The 23,489-nt window shown below is 52.0% G+C and overlaps 1 protein-coding gene across 1 annotated transcript in view; it reads left to right on the forward strand.

The window, feature by feature from the left end:
* CNGB1 (cyclic nucleotide gated channel subunit beta 1) overlaps positions 1-12,710 on the forward strand; it is a gene marked incomplete at its 5' end in the record, with an annotated part of 50,454 nt that extends 37,744 nt beyond the window's left edge. Inside the window, 8 exons of the mRNA XM_058674841.1 lie at positions 100-241; positions 470-629; positions 721-818; positions 921-1,004; positions 3,469-3,587; positions 3,774-3,920; positions 10,045-10,261; positions 11,993-12,710. Of these exons, the coding sequence (XP_058530824.1) occupies positions 100-241; positions 470-629; positions 721-818; positions 921-1,004; positions 3,469-3,587; positions 3,774-3,920; positions 10,045-10,261; positions 11,993-12,232 (1,207 nt within the window). The remainder of the gene's footprint in view (positions 1-99; positions 242-469; positions 630-720; positions 819-920; positions 1,005-3,468; positions 3,588-3,773; positions 3,921-10,044; positions 10,262-11,992) is intronic.
* Positions 12,711-23,489: the final 10,779 nt, after the last annotated feature.

Raw genomic sequence — 23,489 nt, forward strand, 5'->3', positions numbered from 1 at the left:
TGGCTGTTGAAAGTGCATTGGCTGTTGGAGGCTACCTGGGGGGCTGGTTGCAAGTTGTGACCCTGATGCCCCTGGCCACTGTCTCTCTCCTCTCTTCAGCTACATCCGCTGCTACTACTTTGCCGTGAAGACCCTCATCACCATCGGTGGGCTGCCCGACCCACAGACCCTCTTTGAGATTGTCTTCCAGCTGCTCAACTACTTCACGGGCGTCTTCGCCTTCTCCGTGATGATTGGACAGGTCGCTGGGGTGCCTGGCCACCACTGCCACAGCAGTGCCCCCTTCCATGCGGGTCCCTTTAGACTAACCCTGGAAGGGAGCATGGGAGGTGGAAGTTGGGAGCTGGAATGCTAGGCCCTGTGGGCTGAGCGGGGGAGAGGAGTTCTGTGCAGAGTGCCAAGTCCCCAACAACTGCAGAGAGCCCCACTATGACCGGTGGCCCCGTGTCTGTCCCCTTCCCTCCCCCAGATGAGAGACGTGGTGGGGGCTGCTACAGCAGGGCAGACCTACTACCGCAGCTGCATGGACAGCACGGTCAAGTACATGAACTTCTATAAGATCCCCAGGTCCGTGCAGAGGCGCGTCAAGACCTGGTATGAGTACACCTGGCACTCGCAAGGCATGCTGGGTAAGTCCTGGGGCCAGTGCCCGCCGTGTGTGTGTGTCGGGGGGGGGGGGCCCTGGCTTTGCCTCTGACCCTTGCCAGGTCTGGTTGGCAGATGAGTCAGAGCTGATGGTACAGCTCCCGGACAAGATGCGGCTGGACCTGGCCATTGATGTGAACTACAGCATTGTCAGCAAGGTGGCGCTCTTCCAGGTACACCCACCTGTGTACTTGTCCACAGCCCCCAGTTCTTGGGGGGGGTCGGTCCTAGCCTTCCTCTCATGGGGGCTCCTTTCTCCTGCTGGCCTTGGGCAGGGCTGTGACCGGCAGATGATCTTCGACATGCTGAAGAGGCTCCGCTCTGTTGTCTACCTGCCTAATGACTACGTGTGCAAGAAGGTGAGCTGGCATGGCTGCTACCGTGTGCTGTCCACTACTCTCTGGGGACCCTGTGAGGTTTGTGGGCCCCGGGCTGGCAAGAAGGGTAGCTCCAGCTCTGTGCACTGGTGGCTTGCCAGAGAGCTTCCAGGCTATTTAGAACCAGCTGCAGTGGCCACAGATGTGCTTGAGCTTTACCTGGCTGTGTGGAGCCAGAGCTGGGGGTCGGGCGCCCCACCTCACAGAGAAGGCAAGTGATGAGCTTGCACCTCACATGGCCTTCCCTGCACTGACAGGGTCGGAAGCTGCCCACCCATTCACTCATACATCCATCCTTCTACCCGTGCACACACCCACACACCCACACAACCACCTGTCCACTCACCCACCCACCTACCTATCCATCTACCCATCTATCCATCCACTCAGTCACCCCGCTCATCCACCCACTCAGCTATCTCCCCACCAACCCACCCACCCGCCCCCACCCCCTCCCTCCCCCGTTCTCCCATCCTCCCATCCTCCTGTCTATCTGGTTTAATTTGGGATTGAGTCCCTTGCATTAATTTGCTAGGGCTGCTGTGGTACAGTACAATTGTATCACAATTGAGCGGCCTCTGTCCTGGCTTGGAGGTAACTGTCTTCTCATTGTGTCAGCCATTAACATCTTCCTTTGTTTTCATTTGCAAGGCAGAGGGAGAAGAAGTAAGGGAGAGAGGGAGGAAGGAAGGTTAGGAGGGAGGAAGGAAGGAGAAAGATAGGAGGAGGGAAATGGATGGATAGGTGGATAAGAGGGAGGGATAGTGGGAGGGAGGGAGATAGATCTTACATCTGCTGATTTATTCTTCAGATGACTGCAGCAGCCAGGGTGAGGCCAGACTGAATTCTGAGGGCAGAAACTCCATCCGGGCCTTGCACAGGGACAGCATGGGCCTAAGAACTTAGGGCATCTTCTGCTGCCTTCTCAGATACATTAGCAGGGAGCTGGATCACAAATAGAGCAGCTGGGTCTCAAAAAAGATGCCAGTGTTTCAGGTGGCAGCTTAACGCACTACATTACAACACTGGCACCAGCAAACTTCTCTTCTTGTTAGGACACCAATCCTGTTGGATTTGGGACCTACCCCACCTCAATATGACCTCATCTTCATTTAGACAATTATGTTTGAAAGAACCTTTTACCACAAGGTCATGTTGGGAGGTTTTAGGGGCTTAGAATTTCAATACCTGTTTCAGCCAGCAACAACCATGAACCCCAGAGTCAGGCTGGGTTCAAATCTAGGGAACAGCTCGGTGGCACAGCAAGCTAATCCTCCACCTTGTGATGCCAGCATCCCATAGGGGCTCCAGTTCAAGTCTTGGCTGCTCCATTTCTGTTTTTTTTTTTTTTTTTAAAGATTTTATTATTATTGGAAAGCCGGATATACAGAGGAGGAGAGACAGAGAGGAAGATCTTCCATCTGATGAATCACTCCCCAAGTGAGTCGCGACGGGCCGGTGCGCGCCAGTCCGATGCCGGGAACCTGGAACCTCTTCCAGGTCTCCCATGCGAGTACAGGGTCCCAAAGCCTTGGGCCGTCCTCGACTGCTTTCCCAGGCCACAAGCAGGGAGCTGGATGGGAAGTGGAGCTGCCGGGATTAGAACTGGCATCTATATGGGATCCCGGCGTGTTCAGGGCGAGGACTTTAGCCACTAGGCCACGCCGCCGGGCCCGGCTGCTCCCTTTCTGATCCAGCTTTCTGTTTATGGCTGGGGAAAGCCACAGAGAGTGGCCCAAGCCCTTGGGGACCCTGCACATACTTGAGAGACCCAGAAGAAGCTCCTGGCTCCTGGCTTCAGATGAGCTCAGCTCTGGCCATTTGGGGATTGAACCAGTGGATGGGAGACCTTCTATCTTTCTATCTCCATTTCTCCTCTCTCTGTAAAATCTGTCTCTCAAAAAAAAAAAAAAAATCCCGGATCTGCCTGTTCTGGCTTTGAGACCCTGGGCAGAGTAGTGCTGTGCCAGAAGCTGTTGAGGTAACCTTATGAGGTACAACTATGTCACAGGAAAATGTAATGCTGGACCCTGTTGTTGATGTCACTATTCCTATTTTGATAGCAAGTGCCTACCACAGTCTTGCTAAAAGGCTGGCACCAATGGTAGTTACGGTTGAACCCCTGTTCCATTTGCTGGACTCCACCCATGGTTGCAGTTGGGAATTTGCAGAATACCTGCACTTCCCTGGCTTGCTGGCATCTTGTTCTGTGGCCCCACAACTCCCTCACTGCTCCCGCACTGCACTGTGTCAGCCAGGCAGGGGGCTGGGCACTCTCCCGTGTCCAGTGATGAAAGTCTAGGGCCTCAGAGGGAGTCATGGCCCCACACTGCACACCAGGACAGCAGCAGGACTGTACTTGGGCTGGCCTTCTCCCTGTGGGCCCAACAGGTGCTGCCCCAGTCCTTGTTGCATCTCTCCTCCCGCATGCCCTTCTGTGTTTCAGGGGGAGATTGGCCGTGAGATGTACATCATCCAGGCGGGGCAAGTGCAGGTGCTGGGCGGTCCAGATGGGAAGTCTGTTCTGGTGACGCTCAAAGCTGGATCTGTGTTTGGAGAAATCAGGTCAGATGAGGGACAAACGCAGAGCCCTGGGCCAGTGGGCGGGTGGACTCTGGGATGTGACTCTGCCTGGGTGCAGCGCTGGCCCCTGGTGCCAGGGCTGTGGGCAGGGTGAGTGCACGGAGGTGTGAAGCTGCACAGGGTGCAGCCTGCGTGCCCGGGTCTCACCCTGCTGTGTCTCTGTCTCAGCTTGCTGGCTGTCGGGGGTGGGAATCGGCGCACGGCCAACGTGGTGGCTCATGGGTTCACCAACCTCTTCATCCTGGATAAGAAGGACTTAAATGAGATCTTGGTGCATTATCCTGAGTCTCAGAAGTTACTCCGAAAGAAGGCCAGGTATGTATGTTCTATTTGGAGGGGGGGAAAGAAGAAAAAAATTGGCGTGAACAGCGCCACCACTCATGAACCACAGCACCTTTGTTGGAGGCAGGAGAGTGGTGCGGCCCGACTGCAATCCCTACCCACATCTCACTGATTGTCCTTGTCGTACCTTTGGTAGGTTTTCTTCCTGTTTCTGGGCCAGGTCTAGGCCTGTATTTGGCATTCTTCTATTCTAGACTCTTTTGCAACCCTTTGGTATCTTTAACAAGTTGGGCTCCTTTGAAGTGCTGAGGCCAGTGATTTTCTAGAATGTTCCTTGGTTTGGTGTGTCTGATGTTGTCTCGAGATGACCTTCAGATTCAGCAGTTTAAGCTAGGATGGCTTATGAGCCACATCCATCCCTCCCACTGAGGTGGCAGAGGGGCCGCTGTTCGCTTGGCCTGCCCCTGGCCTAGGCTTCTGTGTGCTTGAGCCACAGTTTCCCTTTTTAATGGCAGTTAGAGAGGCAACCCTGTGGCCCTCTGTAGGGGTTCAGGTGTCTTGTTCCCATGGAGCTCTCACCCTCCACTTCAAGCAGCCCCTGATGGTGCCCACCTACACTGTGATGGGATGACGTTAGCAGAACAGAAATTTCCTAGCTCGTTACCTAGCCAGCATTCCACAGTGGGAAAGTGCTTTCTCTCCTTCCCAGCGTTTGTTCGGTCATGTTGTGGTTTGTGTCCATGTGGCTGTGATGCAGATCGTGCCTGTCCTGTAACCATGATGACTGACACCGTTTTGTGTCTTCCTGTTTGGCCAGTGGCCTGAGTGCCTAGGAGTGCCTGTTGTATCCCTGCCGTAGTCAGCACCTGTTCACTCTCACAGGCAGCAGCAAAGCCTCAGGGTGTTTCGGATCATCCTGTCTTCCAGGCCTGTCCCCGACACTGGCCGCTTCCCTTGGAGGAGGCTTGGTTCTTACCAGCTTTGTAAGAGAGAAGCTTGCTTAATTCGCAGTGTCTCACAGGTTCCAGGCCATGATGAGGCAGCCCCGGTGGCCTGCACAGGGCAGTAGGGAGCCTGATGGAGGAAGGAACACGTGGTGCAACAGGAAGTGGGTGGGGCTGGGCTCAGCACCAGCTTTTCAGACTCTCCTGTGAGAACCACCTCAGCCAGTGACCCCAAAGTCTCCCACCCAGCCCCCTCCTGCACCTGCGACTCTGGGGTGGACACCAGTGGGGGAAAGGGTTTTAGGAACCAAGATCTGAGTTTTAAGTGCATCCATTGCCACAAAGCTGAGAAACACGCTGCATGTGTCAAAGCAAGATGGTGTGATACATACCTGCTCAGACACGTAGCTCTGTCACCTCCACTTTCCTGCCTGTGTCTGTCCAGCAGTCCAGCAGTTTAAAAAGCCAATCCAATCAGCTCAAGATTTTTCCCTCCCACATTTGAAAATACCCTCTCTGAAGCCAAGCCATCCGGCTCCCCTACCTTCATTGTGTTTCCTTCCGTCTCCAGTCCCACAGGACGAAGCAGGTTTGGAGTCACTAGCCGTACCCCTGTGCCCAGCAGAGATGAGTGTCTGAGGCAGCTCTTGTCTTGAGTGTGAACACACATGGCTGGGTCTCACGTTCATAGGCATTCGGCTTCATTCCCTGTGTTCTCCCTGTGTGACTGTGAACTTTTAATTCGCAACACAGGGAGGTGTGTCATTCACTCTGCAGTCTGTCTTAGCTCCTGCCTCTGGCCCTGACCTTTGCTGTTTTTAGGGGGTCCCATGTGTGAAACTAACATGTTTCCAAGATGCAAGCTGGCTAGCATGGCACACTCAGAGAAATAGCCCCACTCTTCCCTGCCCACACTGCTGCCCACTCTGTGGGTGACCAATCTCATGTCTTCCTCTGGTTTTGTTCCACAAAGCCAAAAAGCCCTGGGAATGTTCTGTAATTTTCCTTCTTTCTCACATAAGAAGGAACACATGATAGATCAGTTTTTGCACTTTGATATCTGGCACATGACAGCAGATTCTTAAAATGTGTCTCTTGGCCTGCAGACAGCTTCCTGGTCCCCAAGCATCCCTGTGAACGGGCATTTAGAGAACTTCTGGCATTTTGCAGTCACAGACAGTGGTGCATGCTGTGAGCAACCCTGTGCACTTGTATTTTGCATTATTGTGAGACAGGATTTATTTTAAAAAGAAGTTGTTGTTTTAAATTAGCAAAGCAGATCTTACACAGAGAAGTAGAGACAGTGCTTCATCCGTTGGTTCACTCACTAAGTGGCTACAATGGCTGGAGTTGAGCTGATACAAGGCCAGGAGCCTGGAGTTTCTTCTCTGTCTCCCACATAAGTGCAGGGTCCCAAGGCCTTGAGCCACCCTCTGCTGTCTTCCTAGGCCATAAGCAGGGAGCCAGATGGGAAGTGGAACAGCTGAGACATGAACTGTTGCTCATATGGGATGCTGGTGCTTGAAGGTGGAGGATTAGCCTGTTGAGTCACAGCATTGGCCCTGGGACTTTCTTTTCTAATAGAAGCTGGTTTTGCTTTCACATTCCTAAAAGCCGGTTTCAACTCAAGCCCAGCATGGCAGAAAACCCACCAGAGGCTCGGGAGGCTAATGGCAGCTCACATCCCTCCCGTGGGAGGCAGCATCAGCTGGGTGACCTGGGAGAAGTTCTCAAAGTTTCTGTTTTCAGTCTTTTCTGAGACAGTCAGGGTGATAGCCCCCTCCTGTGAAATGACAGCGCAGGAGACTTCCCTGTGGGGCCTGGTGAACGGGGCTCTCTGCATGTGCTACAAAGGCCTGCTGCTCTGCATTGATCATGTTCTCCCATAGCTTTTTGGCTGCATAAAAGCCTGTTTCATTCACAAGTCTGCTTTTTGCGCCTTTGCCTTTGATTCTTGCTCTTACTTCCCACTTTATCTGTGAAACGATAGTGAATCGCATGGAAGGTGGCTGTTGGGAAGGCCAGGAACGCGGCACCAATCGAGAACTAGCTTTGAGCCCTGACACACAGCCGGGATCAACAGAGCTGACCTTGTAGCCAGGGAGAGGGGAGACCCACAGTGGAAGGATGGACTGTTTAGGGATCCCAGCAAGCAAACAGCATGGAGATGGCTGTGGCAGATGAGCTGGCGAGGGGAAGCTGCTCTGAGCCCCCTGTGGCATGAAGGAGCAAACACCCTGCCTGGAAGGGTGTTCTAGCACAGGGAATGGCATGTGGTGTACAAAAACCCAAGGAGGAGCAGACTTGTTGCTTGCCCTGCAGAACAGCAAGAAAACTGTTGGCGTGGCTTGGGGTGGGCTCAGAGAAGTCCAGAAGAAGGGACAGGGCTGGGCCTGGAGTGGTTTTGGCCTTGACCTTGGGGGAGATGGCATCCTTGTAGGGTTTCTTGCAGAGGAAAGACATGATGCCATGTAGGGTTGCACAGGATCCCTTTAGTAGCTTCAAGGTGAAGTTTGTGGAGCTGATGTTCGAGCATCACACACCCCATATTCTGCGGTCCCCCCCAGGAATGGAAGGGCCCCGTGACTCATTTACCCTGGCTGTTCTCAGGGAGCTCATTGGGTCTGCCAAAGGCCAGCCTCCTGAATTGTCCCCACAGTAAGGTGCGCATGAGGAGCAGGGAAGTAGATGGAACCTCAGGATTCACAAGTTCCCCTCTGAAACCGCACCTGTAACCCCACATCCATACTCATGGACTTTTAAAGAAAAGGTTCATTTTATTTATTTGAAGGGCAAAGTGTTAGAAGCAGGCAGAGAGAGAGAATGAATTAGTCAAAATGGCCACAAGTGGCCAGGGATGAGCAGGCTGAAGCCAGGAGCTTCTAGGTCTCCCACCTGGGTGCGAGAGCCCAAGTGCTTGAGCCACACCCTCTGCTGCTTTCCTTGGGCATGTCAACGGGAAGCTGCAGGGGAAGCGAAGTAACTCCTTGTGGGCTTTTGAGGCCACGTGCAGGCATTCCCGGAGTAGTGGAAAATTCAAACTGCTCAAGTGCAACTTCACAGCTTGGGCCCAGTAAGGTGGCTCTGCTGTCCCTCTTCAACTCCCCCAATGCATACGGTTGAACAGCAAGCTGCCTTGCAGGTGCTTTGCTTGTGCACTTGCTGCTGGTGGCTGTGATATTTCAGATGGCCCCACACAGCATGCTGCCTCAGGTTCCCATACACACGAGGGCTGTGATGTGCCTGACATGGGACATGGGCATGCTGGGTCTACTGGGTTTAGCAACAGCGTTGGTAGCCATGCATGCACTGTTGATGAACCAAAAATGTGTGCTGAATCAGATGTGTGTAAACAGAAATGCACAGGACACAGCTATGTGCCCGTGTGCCTGTGAATGTTGCAGCAGGAAGCTCACCAGAACCTATACCTGCACTTGCCTTGGATCCATTATTTGTAGGTTGTGCATTTGCAGAGAGCTGATGGCATGCGATAGTACCTGTTTGTGTCTGAAAACTGGCTCTGTACTCCCTGTCTTCTGTCTTCTGACCCATATGCAAAAAGAACAAAGAAGGGCATGGGGAGGTGTTTCCTACAGTCCCCTTACCCCCTGACAGTGCCCAGTGCCACAGAGGGTCTGGGTACAGTGCATGGCAGCCAGAGGGAGGAGCGGAAAAACACACAGGGCCTGGAGCAGGGACTGTACCACGAACTCTGAGTGTGGAGGGTGTGGTCTCTGCACAGGGGATGCTCAGGGGAGGCAAGGGATCCTGTTTGAACTTTGCCTGTCAAAGGAGAGATGCTGACCGATACCCATAGGGTCTTGGGGCATCCGAGATGCTGTGTGCAATAGGCAGGATTCTCTGTTAGTTTCAGGGGACTCGAGACTGCAAAGAGGGGACATGTGCAGGTCTCTGCCTTGGCCATTGTTAGGGAGGGGCCGCACAGGACTCTGGTCAGCCGCTTTCATCCAGGGAATGATGACCTATGCAGATCAAAGAGAGGCAGATCTTCTTAGTGGAGAAATGCTCCCTAGAGGTCAGCTCAAAGCAGGTGCAGCCCTGAGCCATCAGCCAGGATCCTAGAGACAGTTCTTGTGTGTCATGTTAGCATCTCCCTGTGTCTCCTGTGGACTGCCATGTGATGAATTATGGACTCGAGTAACCCAGGTGATAGTGCCTCGCTGTCGCACCACCCACTGAAGGCACCTCTGATGAATGATCACTGTCTTGTTCTCCTGGAGGAGCCCCAGCCAGAAATGCAAATGTTAGGCTGGGAAATCGCCATCCACACAAGAGAAACCCATTGTCTCCGATTAGTAGAGCAGCCTCTAATGGCCTCATTTCTAAACAAACAAGTCTTGCTGGCGCCCTGATGAATGCATTTACCAATTAGTAGTCTAAGCCCAAGAGATTGCAGGCAGACCTCGTTTGTTCTGGGGCCAAGTCACTTCTCCCGTATTTGGAGTGTGGGAGATTCTGGGTAAAAGGCTGAGGCCATTGCAAGGAAAATGCCATCCCAATTGAGAGAAACTGACTAGCACCCTGCGTCTGTCACTTCTTGGTGACATTGGCCATCTCTCTCTCTCACACACGCATGCACTCTTGGAGCCTCGGTTTCCCTTGCTGTCAGGGGTCCAATGATCCCAACCCTTCCCATCTCACACTATTATCTGCATCCAGGAGGACAGTGATGGTGCTTTGCTCTCTAATCACTCAGCATGCAGGGGCAGGGATGTGAGTTTGAATGCTTGCTCACCACTCCTAGCTGTGAGGCCTTGGGAAGGTTGCTCACCCTCTCTGGACTTCTTGGATGTGCACTGGTCTCCTACACATGTCCATATTCAGTGTTGGCAGCAGTGATGGCCAGAGCAGGTGCATGGCAGGGAAGTGGAATGGGAAGGATTTGGGGGGTTTTACTTTAATTGCACGTGCTACCTCAATTTCCATGTATTGCAGCATCATTCAGCATCTCCCAACTGTGTGAGCCCAGGCAGGGTGCACTGCCTCTCTGAAACAGGGTCTTCCATCTAAAAGATGTGGACAGTAAGACTCTTGTTCCAGCTGGGCTAACCATTTGGTGAGATGCCGTGTGTAGACCATGGAGTCCTGGGAGTACCCAGAAGACACCTTCACTGCCCAGCCAGCCTGAATCCCCACCCTGCCTTTCCCGCCTCCCTGGCTCCACCTCCCCAGCAGGTTCTGCTCTCTTGCAGGCGCATGCTGAGGAAAAACACCAAGCCCAAGGAGGAGAAGAGCGTGCTCATTCTGCCGCCCCGGGCGGGCACCCCCAAGCTCTTCAACGCCGCCCTGGCTGCAGCAGGAAAGATGGGCAAGGGTGGGAAGGGTGGCAAGCTCGCCCACCTCCGAGCCCGCCTCAAGGAGCTAGCCGCGCTGGAGGCGGCTGCCAGACAGCAGCAACTGCTGGAGCAGGTACTGGAGCTGGGAGCCCACCTGCCCAGGGGGCACTGCAGGTGCACGCCAGGGAAACAGCTAGGGGATCCCAAAAGAGGGCCCCGCCTAGTCAGGGGTCCTTTGCTAACAAGTAACAGAGGACAAGTTCAAATGGAAAATACATACAGGTCAAATAATTGAAAACTTTAGGTGAGGATGTGTCCAAAACCCCAAAAGAGGCCAAAAGGACTGCTTTACTCATTCTGCTGTCTCTGCTTGCATAGACAATGGCTCTACTTCCAGGAAGTCTCCGAGATGTCTAGGTTCCTGAAGTAGCAACTCCAGCAGAAACCCTTTCCCCGTCATTCTAACCAAAGTCTCAGGACTCACTGTCACTCGCAGGACAGGACTGGGTCAACTCCTGACCCTTCCACATGGCCAGGGGGATGGGGAGCTGCAGTGCTCTGGAGAGGCTGGGGTTGCACCTGAGCCCACCTGTGGTCCTACAGTGAGAGCAGAGCGTCCTGGTGCAGGAGTGGAGGCCGGGGAGTGGGGAGGGACGGGGACGGTCCTTCCTGATGGACAGTGCTGATCTCATGGTTAGCATTGTGGTTGGCATCAAGCAAAACCCCAGACGGGCACGTGCCGACCACCCCAGCCCCATCAATCTGCAGGAAAGCCTGAGATTAACTGCACTTGTCACGTCTGTGCACTGCTTTTCTTGTGGGGAGGCTGCGAGGAAGTGGGGGTGCTGGGGTGGGGCAGGAGCTCATGGAGGGCTTCCTGGAGGAGGGGGCACTGGGAGCCCAAGGATCACAGCCACCATCCCTGCTGGCATCAGAGTCCTGGAAGCCCATCCCGGGGGCATCTGATAGTGACAGTCTGATGAGCAGGTGACAAGACATTCCCCAGATACAGCCCCAAACTCTGAGTGCCTGGCTCCTGGCCTGCCAAGGTGGGGTCTGGAGTGTCAGCTGCTGTGAGGGGCTGAGTGGACATGAACTCTGACAGCACGGAGAAAGACTGGCACTGGAATGGCTTTTTTGCTCCTTGGGATCAGCTTGGCACGTAGGTGGTTTTGAGCTCCACACTCAATGTGTGTATGCGTTTTAAGGAAGGGCCGCTCCCCTGCCAGTCTGACCCACCAGGGCAGGATCTCAAAGCACAGGGACCTTTTCATGAGAAGTCCAGGGACGTGGGTCCAAACTCCAGCTCTGTCACCTGCTGGCCTCAAGATCCCTGGCAAGACCCCTGCCCCAAACTTTTTCGAGACCCGGATTACTCACAGCTGCCCCTGGGGGTTATAGAAACCCAGCAGGGGGAGCTTGGATGTGCTTCTGGAAAAGTATTTTGAACATGGCAAAGCACTTTACTAGCCTTCCGACAATTCTTGTGGTTCCACTCAGAGCTTTCTGCTTCCTTCAGGAAGTCCCACTGTGGTCACTATGTGAGCGTCCTGCTCCGGAAGTGGGTGGACAAAGGAGACGGAAGCAGGTGCAGTGGACCACTCAGGAACACTGAGATGGAAGGAGCAGCAGGTGCCTCATCGTGGCTCTGCCTCTCTGTCCTCTACCTTCAGCATCCCTATGACTTCAGCACACTTAAGGAGTCTTCCCTCACCTAGTCCAGCCCCACCATGGATCAGTTTCCCCTAAATAACTCCAATACACTACATTTTACCCTTTTGGGGGTGTGAGAAAGTGAGAAGTGGGAGGTGTCCCAGACCCCTTGGCAGTCCACGCTTTACAAGGCTTCTTTACCGGATTCCAGGCTAAGAGCTCGCAGGACGCTGCTGCGGAAGAGGCAGGCTCGGCCGCACCGGACCAGCCCGAGGCTCCCTCGGAGGCCGCCCCCGACCAGCCGGCACCTCCAGAACCAGCAGAGAAGCCCGAGGGAGGTGAAGAGGAGGCTGCCCGGCCAGAGGAACCGTCCGTGCACATCCGCATGAGCCCCAGCCCAGAGTCCGGAGAGCAGATCCTGTCGGTGGAGGTGCCTGAGAAAAAGGAGTGAGGCTGCGCGGGGAGCGGTGCACCTGTGGCGCTCGCTCGGGAGTCGTGCAGCAGCGCCCTCTGACGGAGACGCTAGTCAGTTCCACCAGGGGCTTTGCAATCAAGCGTTCATGCCCCGGCTTGGGAATCCTGCCTCTCCCTGACTGGTAGTGTTTCTAAGAATAAAACTATCGTCCACCTGAAAGTTCCTAGGCAGTGCAAAAGACGGAGCTGACACCGCGAGAAGCTAGGGTATGAGTGGGTCCCTTTCCCCAAAGTATGAGTGCCACATTTCAAGAACAACAAGCATTTCAGCAGGAAGGAGCGGGGCTGCACAGGTGGGCAGAATGGGGACTAGGGCTGCTCTGACCTGGGCTGGAGCCTGCCTGCGTCACCTTCTGCGGGCAAGCTGGGTAAGGGACGTGGTCGCCCTTACCTTGCATAGACTCCACACGATTCTCTGATACAGTGGAAATGGCTTTCTGGGCAAGGGGTCCTGAGGGGAAGGGACAGCCTGCCCAGCGCTGCTTTTCGGCTGCTTCCCGGCTGCTTCCCGGCTGCAGGGATGGCTTTCGATTGATTCTGATACCCTGACAACAGGACTGGTGGCGGTGACTCTGTGAAGTACTACAAGAAAGGTGAAATCCCCGCAGTTGATGACGGCATTGCAATTCCCTGAAGTGGCTTGGATGACATCATGTGGTTGTTAGGATTCAAAGAAAAAAAAAAGCAAAAAGTGGAAAGGGACAGATTGAATTCATGAATATTTATGTAGAGGACTTTTTTTTTATGATGTTTGGGGGAGCCAGTGATGAAAAACAGAACATAGGGCTGAGTGGTGGGATTCCAGCAGCAGCAGCAGGAAACGCAGGGGCTGGGGATCCTACTGCGCATTGCCTACCCCAAACCCAGTGACAGGAGCCGTGGGAGACACTGAAGGGGGCTTTGAGGGCCCGCAGCTGCGGCTAGCTGTCACCGTTCACTTCCACTGAGCTGGGCTTCCCCGAGTGGGGCCAAGCAACTGGGAATACCAGTGTGAGACACAGATGGATCTCACTGATGGCACTTGACATCAAACAGCACAGGGGGTCTCATAATCATTGGCAGTGGCATTTTACTTTATAAGAATTACTCATGTATTTGAAAGGGAGAGAGAGAAAAAAAAACATCTTCCATCTGTAGGTTCACTCCCCAAATGGCCACAAGAGCCAGATCTGCACCAGGCAGAAGCCAGGACCTCCATCCCGGTCTCCCAGAAGCCCCTGGGTCGTCATCTGCTGCCTTCCCAGCTGCTTGTGCAGGAAGTGTTGTTTCCAGTCTTATGCTGTTAAAAATAATGCTGCGTCCAGCGTCATGATGCTCATGTCCCACACTGAGTGCCTGGGTTCATGTCCCCACTCAGCCCCAGCTTCCTGCTGGTGTGCACCTGCGGTGGCAGCAGGTGATGAATTCAAGTACTTCGGTCCCAACCACCCGTGTGGAAGATCTGGGGGGAATTCCAGGCTCTCATGACTTCACACGTGCCCACTGTGGCTGTGGGAGGTGACCAGTTGATGGGCATGCCGTCTCCCTCTCGCTCTCTTTTTCTAAGTGTTTCTCACATAAGTAGAGACTGTGAAAAAAATAATGCAGCGATCAAAAAATCTTCATACATCATTTCATTGGGAAACATTGTAAATGAAGGAACCTGGTAGCTGAGGGAGATTTTTTTTCCTTTAACCCTCCCCAATCTCATATTGGCTGCACCGCTCTAGGATCCAAGCCCGGAGAAGCTTCTGCTTTGGCAAGCATCTCAGATGCACTACTAAATGTAGCACCTCCCTGGGAGATCCTAATCTACAAGGGACCTTTCTGCATGAAAATATGCAAATATGCTCATTCTTTCAAATGTCAGTGCTTAGACGTGAGATGCTTAGAGAGCCCCAACAAGGGTCCTGGAAGGAAAAATGAATTTGCGGGGGAGATTGGCAGTATCTTCATGTCGCTGAGATAGCTCGGAGTGTGGCGGGGAGGCCACTTGAATTTGCAGGTGACATTCTCCTGCCGGCTTTGTGTGCGTGAGGACGGGCCCAGCTTGATGGTCCTGTAACTGCAGCAAAAAGATGGGGCTTCCAGTTGTGGGTGTTCAGTTTCCTCTGCCCTGTTAACAGGTCTCCACATTTCCTGTGTTTGGGTAGAAAAGGAACAGCAAGTTATTTTCGTAAACTACATAAATGTTTTCACCAAAAAAAAAAAAAAAGGAGCTTTGAAATTGTCATTATCAAAATGTGTTCAGCTAACCTGGAATATTTTAATCTGTTTTCTTAGCCAACATGAACATTTTGTCTACACGCTGGCTTTCATATTACAATGCACTTAAATTAAAGTATTTAGACAAGCATTCCTACCTCGGGGATTTATTTCAGAAACCTGGCCATGTGTGACAGCACCTCCGTGTGAAGAACTCAGTGACATTGCTGGCTGCAGGCTCCCTGGAGGTCTGTCACTGACATTCCGGGGGTAGGAGGTACGACCCAAGCCCTGTGTTACGGTTGCTATAGTAACAGCCGCGCGCGCGCGCGTGTGTGTGTGTGTGTGTCTCTCTCTCTCTCTCTCTCTCTCTCTCTCTCTCTTCAGGCTTTTTTTTTTTTTTTTTTTTTTAAGATTTACTTCAAAGGCAGAGTGATCCAGAAGGAGAGATGAACAGAAGGGATCTCCCATCTACTGATTTACTCCCGAATGACCACAAGAGCCGGGGCTGGGCCAGGCCAAAGCCTGGAGTATGAAACTCATCCAAGTCTCCCATGTGGGTTGCAGGGGCCACCTCCCCACTGCTTTTCCCAGTCGCATCAGCAGAGAGCTGGATTGGAAGTGGTAGCATCACAGACATGACCTGTGCTCTGATACGGGATGCCCGCATCACAGCTGTGGCTTAACTCCCTTCACCACAACTCCAGCCTGCCTACTGGGAATTCTGAGCCTCTCAAACCAGGAGCCCCTTTGGTCTTCCCACATCTTTCTCACAACCCATTTCAATGGTGCCTTCACCATGAGGTTCTATTTCACAGAGAAACCTTTTTATGTGAAAGCCTTCACTCTCTTACATGTTGGCTCTTTCTTTCTTTCTTTTTAGATTTATTTATTTTTATTGGAAAGGCAGATATGCAAAGAGGAGGAGAGACAGAGAGAAAGATCTTCTGTCTGATGCTCACTCCCCAAGTGGCCGCAACGGCCAAAACTGTGCCAATCTGAAGCCAGGAGTCAAGAGCCTCTTCTGGGTCTCCCATGTAGGTGCAGGGTACCAAGACCTTGGGCCATCCTTGGCTGCTTTCCCAGGCCACAAGCAGAGAGCTGGATGGGAAGTGGGTCCTCTGGGACACGAACCAGCGCCCATATGGGATCCCGGCACGTGCAAGGCAAGGACTTTAGCTGCTAGGCTAATCATGCCTGGACTCCACGTTGGTTCTTGGATTTGGTGTGATTTGGTGTACAAATGACATGTCCCCAAGTTCTGGGGAGTTTGTTCAATAACACAGGGTGCTCAGGAACATGGCGTCATGGACTGGGGACAGATTGCTAATGACCTGAAAGTAAATGAGTTGTACTTCACCCTCACTCCCACTCTCCTCCCAGGCCTTGCTCTGGCCAGAGAATTGTCCCTTGCAAGTGGTTGGATTCTCTATGGGGGAAGCTTAAGGGAAAAGTGTGTTTCTCGGCCTAGGAACACCCCCACCCCTCCAAAAAGGGTCTACTGGGGACACTTAACAGGCATAGGCAAACCCTGACCTCCGCCCTTTAAAACGTAAATCAGCTGTGCGGCTCACTCAAGGCGCAGGTGTCTCTCTGGGAATCTACAAGAGCTAGCTAGGACTCTATCCTTGTGGGTCCGGATATAAGGGGGAGGTGCCGACAGGTTCTTCCGGACACCTTGGAGTTCAACCTGGAGGCCCGGGTTGAGCGGGAGCCACGGGGGCCACTGAGAGGTAAGGTAAGCTTTGCCACCTAAGCAGAGTTGCAGAGCTAATTGTTCTGGGAGTGGGAGTGTGTGCTGGGGGTAGGGGTGGAGGTGAGAGTGAAGAGTGGGGTGGACTTTTTCCACACATCCAAGTTTCCAAGACCAAAAATGTTTTCCTTCTGAAAGAAAGGGGCAGGAGGCTTGGCCTACTTCCATATGAGTCCAAATAATACTTCAAATAATGCTGGAAGCTCCCATGTGCAAGACTACAAAAAGTTTTCCAAGCATAATAACATCAACTCAACAGAGGCTAGCCTGGTGGGGGGACTTTGGCCAGGTTAGTCACCCAGCCAGAATGCTGCCAGGAAGACCAGAAAGCCAGCCGCTGTGCTGGCCAGTAATCCTTTACTGGCTAGCAGAATTACATGGTCTTGAATTTCTGGGTAGCATTGAGGATGTGGGTCAATCCTTTCTTTCTGCTCGCTTCCCAGGAACATTACGTGATGGAGTTTGGGGAAGGAATTTTCAAGGGCTGGAGAAGGGAGATGAAAAACTGTGATTCATGTGTGAATTGGCCAGGGCAGTCTGGAGTTGTGCTCCCAGACCTGACTCACGCTCTGAAACAGTAAACTGAAACAAAGAGGAACAGAGGTTGAGTCACAGAATCTCTCAGACTTGCCCAGAAGGGAATCAAAGGGCACCCATCCAAGTGTAATGAGTAGGATTCTAAAAATATCTGTAGGGGATGCCTAATACATATGTAACTTAGGATGTTCCTCTTGTTAATGCGGCAGCAGGTGAAAAAGCTGAGTTAATCCCACAGCTACTGCACTCGGTGGTAGGCAGGTGTGCAGAATTAGAGTGGCTTTGGCTAGTTTACTTTCTGATGCTCCGACGAGCATGCAGTGTCCCGCTGAAGGATAATTAGAGGCAAACTCGTAGGACAAAATGCCAAAGTGGGGAGCGGTCAACTCTAGAGATTGTGTACGTTTCATTATACGTGTTGGTCTCAGCTCAGTTTGCTTGAATTTAACCTGTGTATTAGCAAGCTACACCTTGGAGATACGGGCTCACGGGTTTTCTCAGATTGGATCCAGCTGGGTGAGGGTCTTAACGCAGACCAAATGGTCTCATTGCCACTGGAAACTTGGGGAGTGGTTTCGCTTCTTTTTCTTTCTTTTCTTTCTTTCTCTCTTAATTAATTAATTAATTAATTTTTATTGGTAAGTCAGATTCACAGAGAGAAGTGGCCATGATGGCCAGAGCTGAGCTGATCTGAAGATAGGAGCCAGGAGCTTCCGCTAGGTCTCCCACACAGTTGCAGGGTCTGAAGGCTTTGGCCTGCCACTGCCTTCTCAGGCCACAAGCAGGGAGCTGGAAGGGAAGTTGGGACAGCTGGGATACAAACTGGCACCTATATGAGATCCTGGAAGTAGAGCAACTGGGACTTGAACTAGTGCCCTTACGGGTTGCAGGCAGTGACTTTGCTTGCGGCACTGCAGCGCTGGCCCTCACAGGTGACCTCCTACCTCCCTCGTGTTAGGATGCAGCGAGGCAGCTCCCTCCAGACGGTGCTTCTATCTTGGACTTGCCCGCCTGCAGAACTGTGAGGAAGAAATTCCTTTTCTGGGTGAATCACCCAGCCTGTGTTCTGGTGTATCGGCTCGGTGTACGTGAAGGCTGCTGTAACCTGGGGTGTCTGTTGCTCGGCCTCCTGGAGTGTGGGCCTGGCCTGGCTGCCACAGCCCCTGCTGGGCCCGCCCTCCATCGCGCGCTGTGGCTGGAGGTTCATGTCCCCTTCCTCCTCTTCTACCTCTTGGACTGCCATGGCTATGGGAATTGTGTATTTATGTTCCCATGCTCTATATTATTGTTCTTTTGAGGCTACGCCTTTTGTTTTGTTTTTAAAGATTTATTTTATTTTTATTGCAAAGTCAGATATACAGAGAGGAGGAGAGACAGAGAGGAAGATCCTCCATCTGCTGATTTACTTCCCAAGTGGCCGCAATGGCTGGAGCTGAGCTGATCCAAAGCCAGGAGCCAGGAGCCTCTTCTGGGTCTCCCACATGGGTGCAGGGTCCCAGGCTTTGGGTCGTTCTTGACTACTTTCCCAGGCCACAAGTAGGGAGCTGGATGGGAAGCAGGGCCACTGGGATTAAAACCAGTGCCCTGTGGGATCCTGGCACATGCAAGGCGAAGACTTTAGCCACTAGGCTACCCGTGCTGGGCCCAAGGCTTATGCTTTCATATATCCCTTCTAGCATGATATTTGGTGCTCATAGAAGCTTTTTCTTTATTTACACTGTGGGCTTCATTCTTTTCATATTTATTTTCATTGGAAAATCAGATTTACAGACAGGAGGAGAGACAGAAAGGAAGATCTCCATCAGCTGGTTCACTCCCCAAGTGGCCACAACGGCTGGAGCTGAGCCTATCTGAAACCAGGAGCCAAGAGCTTCTTCTGGATCTCCCACACGGGTGCAGGGTCCCAAGGCTTTGATGCTTCTCTACTGCTTTTCCAGGTCACAAGCAGGGCTGGATGGGAAATTGGAGCAGCCAGGACATGAGCCGGCACTCATATGGGATCCTAGCAGTTGCTAGGCGAGAACTTCAGCAGCTAAGCTGACTGGGCCCTGGGCTACATTTTTTTTTTAAGGGATAATTCATTGTTTTGTAATTTTGAGATCACTAGTCTTAATCTTGAATTCATTCTGTCCTATGTTTCTATACTCTTTCAAAAATATTCTCAAAGCAGGTGGTGGGGATGCTGGGTAAAGTGCCCCATATCCCCTATCATAGGGTGGGGCGGGGCTCCTGACTGATGCAGACCCTGGAAGGCGGCAGGCAACGGCTCTCACAGCTGAATTCCACTGACCTGGGAGGCCCGGATCGGGTCCTCAGCTCTGGGCTTCAGCCTGGGTCAGCCCTGCTCTTTAAAGAGTGAACCGCCAACAGGTCTGTCTCTCCCACTATCCCTTTCTTTCTTCTCTCCCTCTTTTCTCCCGAACCCCCTTTTCCGCTCCTCTCTCGAATCCTGCCCTCTTCTTTTCTCCTTCCTCCTGCACGCCCAAGTAAATTTTTCAAAAAGAATATTTTCCATCCAGAAGCTTGGATGAGATCCTAATCCTGCTCAGTGCCCATCCAAGGTTCCAGTTCTTCAGCTGAAATGGAGCCTGGCCAACACCTGAACAGCACAAATGCAGAATGAGCTCTGCAGTGGCATAACCTTGACTTTCACCGTGCCTTCCATCTGCCAGCCAAACAAAGCATTCTCACATTTGATTTTTTAAACAGCTCCATTGTTGCAAGGTGTTATCCCCTAGCAGGAGCCAGGAAAGCACAATCTTGTTTATATGGATCTATAAATTGATTAAATGGTCAGGGAGTCGCTTAGCTGACAGGGGCGAAAAATAGGGGGGAAAAGGACGCCTATTATAGGAAGCACATCGTTGGAACAAAAGAAATCAGTTCTGCCGCATTACGTGATTCGATCATCCACTTTGATGTAACTTTCTTATTAACAGAACACAAAATGAAATCCTAGGCCCGTGTGGAAAATACACAAAGCTCACAAAATGGAAGTGCTGGGACAATTAGGGTAAAGAGTGACGTGGGGGGGCTGAGCCTGTGTGTGTGGGGGGGATGATACCAGCTCAGTGAGTTGGCAGGTCCATTAATCAAGGACTGCGGGCCTCCCGCTGGCTGGCTTGCTGAGTGTTCATCTCTTGAGGAGTAACCTCAAGACGGAGCCCACAGGAGACGACAGGGAGGCCTGTGGAGAGAAACACTCTCCAAGTGGAAATTCAGAAGGAAATGGGAGGGTTTAACAGCAAAAGAATATTTACTTTTCAGTGGTTATGAATTCAGAAGGTAACTTAAAATTTTCTTTATTTAAAAGGCATGCTAGAAAAGGGGGCAAGAGATTTTCCATCCTCTGGCTCATTTCCCAAATGGCTGCAACCAGCCATGGGCTGGGCTGATCCCAGGAGCCCGGAGCTCCATCCAGCTTTCCTGGGTGGTGCAGGGACCCAGGCACATTAGCAGGCAGCTGGATGGGAAGCGGAGCAGCTGGCCCTGGCCCTCTGTGATGTGAGCATTAGAAATAGTTGCTTCACCCACCACATTCAACATCAGCTCCGGGAAGGTAATTTTTCACGGGCTCCAGCCACAAGCCATGAAATGAACGGTAGATGTTCTCCTCGCCCGAGTGTTGTAGAGCTCGTGACCTTGGCCTGGGTTATGGGCTTTCTCCGTAAGTGCTTAGATCACCTGTGTAAGCCTTATCAGAATGCAGAACTTTCATCTGAAGTTAATCTTTTCAGGTCTGTGTATTTGAAATTTAAAAAGAAAATGCCAGCTACAGTGGAACTGAAGCAAAGGGAATCTGTTTTTGATCGGCCGCGGTAACCTGACAGAAAGCATGCAGGTTGAGACATACGTGAAACAGGCAAAATGCAGCTCAGGCACAGACCTGCCTCGCGCACCGTCCCCCGTTCCTGGCTGGGTCCATTCATGTTAGGAGGATCTGACGCACCTGTGCCCAGCGACTCATTCCTTCCCTTCCACGCTGCCTCCATCCCTGCCCACTGGCTGTTGACTCCAATCTTGAAAATGCTGACATGGTTTTTCCTTCTACAGTTTCTTTCCTTTTCAAACACTTCCTTGTCATAAATCCATCTCAGTCTGGGAAACAACCGCTGTGGGACTGTCCCATCTCAACGTCAACGCTGCCCAATTGTGAAACTCCTGCATGCCAGGACCTCCCAAAGGCCATGGGAAAGGCAAAGGGGATTAAGAGACAAGGTGGGGTGCACATGTGGAGTACACAGGGTTATGACGTTGCTTGGGACAATCGGATGCCTAGCCAGTTGCAGCCTCACCCCTGATTCCAACTTTCTGCTAAAGTGCACCCAGAGAGATGGCCCCTGCTGTTGTAGCATTTGGAGAGTGAACCAGTAGAAGGGAGACTTTCTCTATCAAATAAGTCAATAAAATGTTTTGAAGATAAGTTTGTTTTGATGCCAGAAATTTTGAAATTCATGCATATCTTATTTGCAATGCACATTTTCCATAAAATTTGTAAAGACTCTTCATATGTCTGGATTTCAAGATTTTTTTTTTTTTGCTCTAAAATACACTTGCATCATAACTCCAGTTTTCTGCTGACTCTGTGGAGTTCTTGGGGCTGTGCAGTGATCTTTACTGTGGATACAGGCACCACTCCAGAAGTAGTTACTGAGATGCTGTCAGTAACACATTTATAAGGTCAGGGACTGGCGTGCACCTGTCATTACTGCTTCCCAATGTATTTGGGCACTACGGCAAATCTCACCTTCAGGGTGGCTTAGGATTTGTTTTCTCTCTGGGTCAGGGCCCTTGTTTATCCAACTGTGGATGAAATTCCTCCTCCTTCAAACCTGTTTCCCGTGGGGGCAGGGGGCATATCCTCAGGGACAGAGCCTGGTAGAGTTTCACTATAATCCTATTGCTCAGTGGCAGTTTCCTTCCTTTAAAAAAGAATTGTTTCCTTGACAGCTTGACTCTTCCTTTTGGCCACTAGAAAGTAACTTACAAGGCAAATATTCAGGTACCAAAAACTTTGAGGTCAGCTTTGATGACACACAAGGCCAATACCTGTGTTTTCTCACATTCTTTGAATCATCCTAACTATTTTCTATAGGGTTACGACAGTCGCATTTGGATTTTGATGTTTCCTATCACATGACAATGAGGGCAAAGACATTTGCAAAATACAGATAACACTCTTGGGCAACAGTTCTGTGGTTTAATGGAGTTCCTAGCATCTTCTGATATGGGTTATTCAGGAGGACATTTCCTCTCAAGGAGAGTATTTGTTCAAGTAACAAGCAGTAAATTAGTACAAGGATGCCGGGGCGGCGGGGGGCATGGGCCACAGCCTTGTTACTAGTTTTCGTGTTTTAGGCATTCTCGTTGTCACTGCAAATAACGCCCGTCGTCTCTTTTCCTATGTGCAGTTTTGACCTGCACGGCGCTTAGGGGTTTCAGCCTGCAGGGGGCTCTCGCGTCTCCTGACTTTGCTCCCCCTGTTAGGCGCATATTGGTCACTAGGTGGCGACAGCTCTCGGCGGGTCGCTGCCCTGGCTTTGGAAGCAGCCGCTGTTCCTGGGGGCCAAGCTGGCCCAGCTCTATTAGCGCAGCGCTTTTGTCTTAGAAGTAGGGAAACGTGTACTCAGGGATGCGCACTAGGTTGCTGGAGTCCCAGGAAGCGTTCCTTCCCCTGGTTCCTAGCTCTTCCAGGGAGGCACCGCTGAAGGTCGGAGCCTGGGATTTACTATACAGGAAACACTTGAGCAGCTGGGTAGTGCCATTCATGCATTCATGTATTCGCTCACTCAAGAAACCCTTGTTACATACCTTTGGCTTTGTGCTGGACCCTGGGAGTAGCAACACTGACAGGTCTAGGAATGCACCTTCTCTAAGGAAAGGAAGATAGCTCTGGGCGAATCCCAGAGGCTGTAATGGAGGTGACCCTTGCACACTGTTCACTAAGAGGGTTTCACAACCAGCTGCATTAGCTTGTCTTTTCCTAAGGATGCATCCATTTGTTTGAAAGGATGATGGAGGGACAGACAGATCTTTTCATCTGCTGGTTCCCTCCCCCAGTGGCTGCAAGGGCTGGGTTGAAACCGGGAGCCAGGAACCCCAGTCAGGTCTCCCACATGCATGGCAGAAGTCCAAGTACTCAAGTCATTATCCACTGGGCACAATAGCAGGGAGCTGGAGTACAAGTAGAGCAGCTGGGACTTGAGCCACACTCTGATATGGGATACTGGTGTCATGAGTCATGGCTTTATCCACTGCACCACAGTGCCCTGCCTGGCGTTAGGAGTTTAAAGGGAAGACAATGTCAGACACGGGAGGACACTCCCCATAGGCTGTGCCACAGTAGGCCAGTGCAGGCAGAGGCTTACAGGAATGGTAGCTGGTGTGGCCGAGGCCAAAGGGCAAAGGACGAGGGGCAGCCCTGGGAAGGAGGAGCAGGTTGTAAAGGCTTCAGTCAGGATGTCAGCTGCAGGAATTTGCACTTTACCCTGAAGGCCAAGGAACAGCCCAAGAAGCTGTGAGGCCTGGAGAATGGACTGGCTGCAGCTGATTTTCGGAAGGAGGACCCCAGCAGCCGCTGCAGGGAGGGCCAGAGGCAGCGAACTCCCAGGCCTGGACCCAGAAGGCATAGGGCAGAGCCAGGTGAGGGACGGGGAAGGGGAGGCTGGAGCGTTCTGTAGAACAGGAGATAGAGGACAGGTTTCCCTTTGAAAAACTGTGATGGATGGACCTGGCATGATTGCTCAACTAGCTAATCCTC

Source organism: Ochotona princeps, chromosome 16, assembly GCF_030435755.1.
Source record: "Ochotona princeps isolate mOchPri1 chromosome 16, mOchPri1.hap1, whole genome shotgun sequence".
Lineage (NCBI taxonomy): Eukaryota > Metazoa > Chordata > Mammalia > Lagomorpha > Ochotonidae > Ochotona > Ochotona princeps.